This window comes from Rutilus rutilus, assembly GCF_951802725.1.
Source record: "Rutilus rutilus genome assembly, chromosome: 1".
Taxonomy (NCBI): domain Eukaryota; kingdom Metazoa; phylum Chordata; class Actinopteri; order Cypriniformes; family Leuciscidae; genus Rutilus; species Rutilus rutilus.
The window spans coordinates 18,738,729-18,745,984 of NC_140209.1; the positions used below are offsets into that span (position 1 = coordinate 18,738,729).

General features: G+C 38.9%; 1 protein-coding gene across 1 annotated transcript; it reads left to right on the forward strand.

Moving 5' to 3' along the window:
- Positions 1-2,020: 2,020 nt before the first annotated feature.
- LOC311298597 (uncharacterized protein) lies at positions 2,021-7,043 on the forward strand (the record flags this gene model as incomplete). Its single annotated transcript, XM_084421670.1, has 15 exons — positions 2,021-2,257; positions 2,939-3,260; positions 3,360-3,499; positions 3,592-3,796; positions 3,873-3,977; positions 4,102-4,292; positions 4,381-4,522; positions 4,670-5,311; positions 5,400-5,438; positions 5,537-5,802; positions 5,886-6,005; positions 6,081-6,128; positions 6,213-6,290; positions 6,382-6,459; positions 6,982-7,043. The coding sequence occupies 15 exons, from the start codon at positions 2,021-2,023 to the stop codon at positions 7,000-7,002; spliced, it is 2,634 nt and encodes an 877-aa protein (XP_084277796.1). The 3' UTR covers positions 7,003-7,043.
- Positions 7,044-7,256: the final 213 nt, after the last annotated feature.

The following is a 7,256-nucleotide window of genomic DNA, read 5'->3' on the forward strand; positions in this document are numbered from 1 at the left end:
AGTCTTAGATGAAATCAACTGAAGATAAAAGAAGACATTAAATCTGTGAAGATCTCAGCAGAGGAGGGTTAAACAACTCCACAAACAGCATTACCAGCTTCACTTATTACTAACCAGACTGACTTTATTTCTACCAGAAAGACTCAGGAGGCAAGATAACGTATGAATACGATTTATTTAACAGTTGTATGCAAAATGCAATGTTAAAATTATTTGGCGTAGGCTCCGTCCGTAATCCAGATCCGTAAAGACACTCTCAGTTCCCGCCTGAAGATGAAGGCAGGATCGGAGCCTAACCCCAAAATTACTGAGAAAGGAAATCGATACCCACCAGTTGGAGGATTCCCTGAATGAAGAACCTAAGATATTTAGGCAAAGAAAATAGATTATATTATTGAAAAATACAGACATTGACATAGGTGTAATAATCTTTAAACAGAGCTAACCGTTAGGCCGTTGCCTAGAGTGATGTGAGTAATGCCAAGTAAGAGGAGAAGACAGCTTGAGTAAGTGAGTTAGCCTCGATAGGCCGAATGGAAAAAGCTGTGTTGGCTAGGAAATAAATAAATAAGGGAAACTGCCACCACAACCAGAAGTGTGTATAGATAGTATGCTTACCTCAGGAGATTTAATATGTAAGGTTTATTAAATGCTTGATGCTTGTTAATAACAAAGTTAACTTTAGTGTTAGCAAAAGAGGATGTGAGTAATGTGTAATGTGGTTAAGTTTTGAGGTTTGGAGAGAGTCACGTACCACAGGTACAAGACTGGTCTCTTAAGGTGCAAATCACAAGGGTACAAATATGTACCCTATGCCAAGGGTACAAACGGGTACATACCCTTGAGGTAGGGCTGGGCGATTTAAATCGCGATATTGTTATGCGCAGCTCATCAGTAAAGCCGGTTCCTTGATTAGTAGTAAATCGCCTTCACCTGCTTTCAGATGGAGCGGCATTTACTACAAAGAGCCGTAGTTAACTGACAAGCTGAGTCATATCACATTAATATCGCGGACATATCGCCAGCGATAATTAATGCGATATGGCTCAGCTTGTCAGTTAACTACGGCTCTTTGTACACAGCAAAACCTCCAGTGTTAAATTAACACCCCTGGGAGTGTATGAGTCCACACTCAAGAGTGTTTACGGTAATGAGATAACTAAGTGATTAATTTAGTGATGATTGAACATTATTGAAGACACCTGATGTTAACAAGCAGAATCACTGAAGGAGAAAATCACAAATTGTAAGTTACCATTATTGTGATGGGTAGTTGCTTTAGTTGGGCTCTGACCCTTTTATGTGTACTTTAGATTTTGTTTGGTGGTTGTATCTGAGTTAAAACTGCCAGTTGAACAAAGAATAAAAAGTGATCTGATGGTGTTGGTTATATTATGACAATCATCATTTGAACTTGATCACTGAACTCATTAAAATCCTTCTTTCTGACTTCGATTTATGATGTTGGTTACAGCATAACTGTGAATCTGAATAAATGGCCAGAATTTTTGATATAATATAAAGGATTTCTTAAAAGTTGTTTAAAAAAAATAATTACTTTAGGCACACACAGATGTCAAGATTCAGTCTATGCATCTCAACAATGGTGAGGAGCAGAATATTCAATGAGGAAAAGTAAATTACATAGACAATTCAGATCATAATTTATTCATACCGCAATGCATGATGGGAGCCGTTAATGAGTTGTGATTGGTGGCAGCCACTGCAACATGCTTTATTATTGTCACCATTGTTGAGATTCACAGGCTGATTATTGATATCTGTGTTTTAAATGAATATGTCTGAATGCCTTTATGATCAGAACAATGTTTATTAAATATTTTGAATTATAAGTAAAGTACTGATAATCATAGGCTGAAGAATCACTAAACTACTGCTAACAAGTTAAACCAAACTATCTTAATATGTTTCATTTTTCAGATCACAGCATGATTATGTCAAAACATAACTAACACTATTACATCACATTTTACTTTGTATCATTGTGCCACCTACTGTTATGCCGCCCTTTGCTGCCATCTCTGTGCCTCCCACTGCTGCGCCATCTACCACAGCCATCGCTGCCACGTCTGTGCCATCTATCATTGTGCCACCTACTGTTATGCCGCCCTTTGCTGCCATCTCTGTGCCTCCCACTGCTGCGCCATCTACCACAGCCATCGCTGCCACCTCTGTGCCAACCACCTCTGCCATTGTCAGGCCAGTCACAAAAACTGGCATCCGTGTGGGTCCAAAAGTATTGCAGAAATGCCCCAAATGTAATTTGACATTTTACAAAAAAAAATTAAAAAGGCACATTGAACGAAGACACACAGCAAAAATGATGGACATTTCATCCTCATCCCATCTCAAAAGTGAATGTATAGATCCCCAGAATGGACTGTATGCAGTCCACAAAAGTATTCATGGGGCTTCTACTCCACTCCATGTTCAAATTAAAATATGGGGGGAACAACATAATGTTTCTTGTGAATTTAGTGAGTGCCAAGCTAATATGGAGTTGGCATGGAGAAGTGGACTGCAGTCATACCAGTGTGTACACCTCCGGTCAGTTTCATACTGCAAAACCTTTTTAACCTCGCCCTCACTCAGAGAAGATAGTCTTAAAGAAATGGTGAAAAGCAAGTGGTTTGGGAAGGACAAAATTAAACTGTGTGTTGATCGTCAAACCCTAGCCAAAGAAAATAATGCACCACTTTCAGTTCTGTCAAGGATTGGAGCCCCTCCATCTAAAAAATGTATATCGGTTCATGAGCCAACTATTTCATATTACAGCAGACTAGGCAGAGTCATGGTGTCTTATGATACAAAAAAAAATTCATGGCACTGTCCTTGTGCAAAAACACAGAGATCATGCACACATAAATACATCGCAAAATGGCACTTATTCCAAACCAATGCAGAACTTTTTCGGAAGGTCCGGAGCACTGAAAGGAGCGGTGAGGAGTTTCAGGTGACAGCAATGGAGGAAAGTGATGGAACTCATGTGGGTGAAAACACCTACCCACCAAAGGATGCTCCAGCAATACAAGGCATGGTACAATACATCTTAATGAACAAAAAGATACCCTCTACTATTCCCAACCATTTGAGACTTTCTTCAGTGGATAAGGAATTTCCACGACACCTAATTCCTGAGGAGACATTGTGCTACCACTGTCCAAACCGCATGGTCCTCAGCGACCCGATCTGCATTACTCAAAAGGCTAAAATTCTTACAACCTCAAGAATTGTCCAAGGTGGATTATTATTTACTTTTATGGTTGTGATTTTGTACTTCTGATAATGTTGTGTTTTGAACTAAGCCACTCCTTTTTTTACACCTTTTGTGTCTGCAGATATTTCTACATACTACAAATACTGTCCTCAGTGTGGAGCACTGTACCGGTACCAAGAGTGGAGTGAAGGTCTCCATAATTTCAATGACCATGTCCTTCTTGATCTACCTCTCTGCCTCACTATTAGAAACCTGTTGCAGGTGATGCATATATTTTTTTTCTTTATTCTTTAAAGTTGTTTTTATTATTTTAATGAATAGCAGTAATTAAGAGTGCCGTTTCTATATCATAGGTCCACACTGCAGTCAGCAGAATAGTTGAGTATTTGGAGTTAACTACAGGTGTCCAGTTCCCCTCAGCCGATACAGTTTTGCATGGTTATATTCATTTTGAAGCTCTAACAGACCATGAATATCAGTATTCTTGTGTGACCTGTGGTGACCATCCGCCTGTGGTCATAATGGACCTTCACAAGAAGGCATCTTTTCATCTGTCAGGTAAAAAACCCTTTTAGTTTATGGATTGCACAAAGGTAGACCATGGTTTATTCAAATTTTTCTTCATTTCCTTTAGTGAGTGACCTTGCACAACCTCCAGAAGATTTTAATGGAGATGTGGATTCAGAACGGTTTTGGAAGGCACTGACAGAGGAAAGAATTGCCCGTGGATTTGTTTCAAGTAAGAAAGCAAATCCACCAGCAATTATTAAATGTTACACCTATGTAGATTTGTATTTAGTAAGATAAGACAAAAGGTAAAATGCTGATTTCTACGATACACTGACATGTTTTGTTTCCCAAAGGTCAAAAAAACAATCCATTCAGTGTTCCTCCAAGTTTTCACTTTTGGGCACCCTGGATAGGGAGAAATACACGGCGCTCAGACTGTGTTATTAACACAGAATTTGAAAAGATCCGTCCAGCAAAAGCAGCAGAGGTCTCTGAGATAACTGTCTCAGAGGATCGTCTGAGAGATGAGCTCTGCAAACAGAAGGTAAAATCTCTATTCAATGTTGTCATAATTTTATGTTGTTGTCCTATTAAGGGTTAAGGGATTCACTGACACACATTTTCTTTAATAGGTGCAGGTGATTAGAAATTTATGCAGAGAGTGTGGTTTGGATGCCAATGGATCTCGAACTGACCTCCTTTTAAGACTTTCGCAAGAAATGAAGTCACGAGAGGCATATGACAAAGTTTTTGAGAAAATTTGGGCTGCCTCAGGTAAACCTCAATATTGCAAATGAGAACAGTAATAGCAGTAACTCTAAAATATACAATTTGACATTGATAACATGATTAGGTCTTGCATGAGTATACAAAGGATTACAGTTTCTAAAAATCTGCTTTTCTTTTGTTTTTGCATTTTAGGTGGTTGGGCCGTGATTATGTGTCCGTGTGGCATTGTCTACAGTTTGAAATGCAACATCCGAGCAGAGAGCCCGCGTGATTTTGCGGACATGCTTCTTTCATGGAAGCATATGCCGAACATTGTCATCTACGACTTTGCACGTGGACTGGCAACCCACACTAACCTAAGACAACCACAAACAATACCCTTCACACCATTTGAAGGGAGGTTAATGGACCCAACAGCAGAAAACATTGCGAAAGCCAAAGCTGGAAACGTAAAGGTGTCACTACCCTGGCTGACATGCAAAAAGGAAAATCCTGACCCTGATGGCCACCCTATAACTGGTTCAGCAGAACATTATGTTCTGTATGACCGGTTCCATGAGGACAATACAAAGGACGCTCGAGATTCACTGCGGAAGCTTCGCCTGGTCCCGCAACTGGCTGGAAAAGTTAACAGCCAAGTCGTGGAACAGTTATTTGCAAAACTAAAAAAAAAAAACTACTTCCTAAACATGGCTTTGCCGTCGACTCATGTGTTTCTCATGCGAAACATAATTCACCATTACAATATTCGCAAAAATGAAGAACGACTTGAGCACATGAAAAAGGAGTTTCAGACAAACATTCTAATGAATGTCCACAGCCAGGCTGTTTTGGGTAATTTTTCACTGTACTTGTGCACTTTTGTTATGAATGTAACACTTTATTGCTCATTGGACTGATCTGTTCATTTATGTTTTTGTAGAACATATAACATCTGAGGAATCCATGGATGTGTCAGTAGGTAAGTACATTGTTGTGTCCAGTCCCCTCCCTCAGGTGGAGTTACACAAAGTTTATGATTTCTAAGCTTGATTGTTTTTTTTTTTACCTTACTTTCAGACACCATTTTAAAACCCTCAGCAACACCAGCAACCATTGCCATCCCTGCAGTGAGTGAGACTGCATCACCAGCCATTACACCAACCATTGCCATCCCTGCAGTGAGTGAGACTGCATCACCAGCCATTACACCAACCATTGCCATCCCTGCAGTGAGTGAGACTGCATCACCAGAAGCCGCTGCTTTGGGACCAACAGCCCTGTTGGAATACTTTTCACCAGTAAAGCCATGGGAAAGGGACTGGCATCCAGTGCAAGAAAAACTGGTAAAATTATTGTTGAAATTTAATGTGCATGCATTTGCAGTCGAGCACTATTGTTTGACTATTTAACTTTTTTTTTTTTATAGCTTGATTACGTGCTGGATGTCAAACGGCCTGGAGCTGAAATTATTGTCAAGGAGGGGAAATTGTGTCTCATTAGAGAGGAGTTTTGGAGCTTGGGTTTGCTGAGGGATATGGATTCCCACGTAAGCAGTCTGCATTTGGAAAGCTATATTTGTATTTAAACATTCACTAATGAGTGACTAATTTATTTATTGCAGATTGGAAACGCCTGCATGCAGCTTATTATTGAAATGGCTCGGAATATTGTATGTATATAAAATATTACAATGTAAACTGTCAAAGAGTATACATGTGTCTGAATCAACCTACATTGCTTTCTTTTTCCATAGGGCAAAGATATATGCATAGAGAACTTTTATGTTGTTCCTACTTGGAAGGAAACCCCAAACATTGTTACAGCATTACCGGTGAGTGTATATAGTGAGTGGGAGGTAAAAACTATAAAAAGGCATAAATTCTTATTTAAAAAAAAATCATAATATCTGAAATCAATTTTAGGAGGATGCAGATATGAAAGACTTGATAGTCTTTCCAGCATGGACAAAAGCTAATGGCCCTGACCACTACATTGTCTGTGTAAGGAATTATTTCTTACTAGATATTGAATGTCTCATAGATATGTTGATTACAGCGTAATTGTTGTGTTTCTAAAACTAAACTTATTATCAATGCTTCTTCCAAGAACTTTAGAATGAAATCTTGTTACACCTTAACACATTATAGATTATGAGGCCACTTCGAAGGGAGATAGTCTTTTTAGACTCTCAGTATGCAGAGCACGAATCCGGCTTTGGAGATGAGGAATACAGAGCCATTTTTAGGTCCAGCTATGAATTTAGACATGCAGTTTCAGGCTTTAATTTTGGCTATGTTCCTTTAGCCATTTCTAGCTTTTGTTCTACTATAAAATTAGCTTTGTTCAAAGTTTAAAGGCCATGTTCTATTGCCTTAACTCTATTTTGGCTATGTTCTCCTAGCCATTACTTGCATGTTTTGCCTACGTTCATTTAGCCTTTTTTGCATGGTGTGTCTGTTCTCAGGTTACAGATGAGCTGTCATTTAAATTTGATCAGTCATATTCATGGTTTTTTTCTACAGACAAATTGCCAACCAAATTGATCCAGGGATCTGGACAGAAATGACTGGAAAGGATTTTTCGGTGATAATTCTACTGCACAAATTATTATTTTGCATCCGTACCTTTTATCTATTATTAATTTCTAAACTGACTTTTTTCTCATTTTCTCAATCATAGGCTTTGCCACGTCAGACAAGAGGGAATGACTGTGGTGTTTTTGTGCTGATGGTAGGATCTTTAATGTGTTTATAAGTAAGGTCTGTAACAGTGTTAACAACAGCTTGTCTCCTGTATT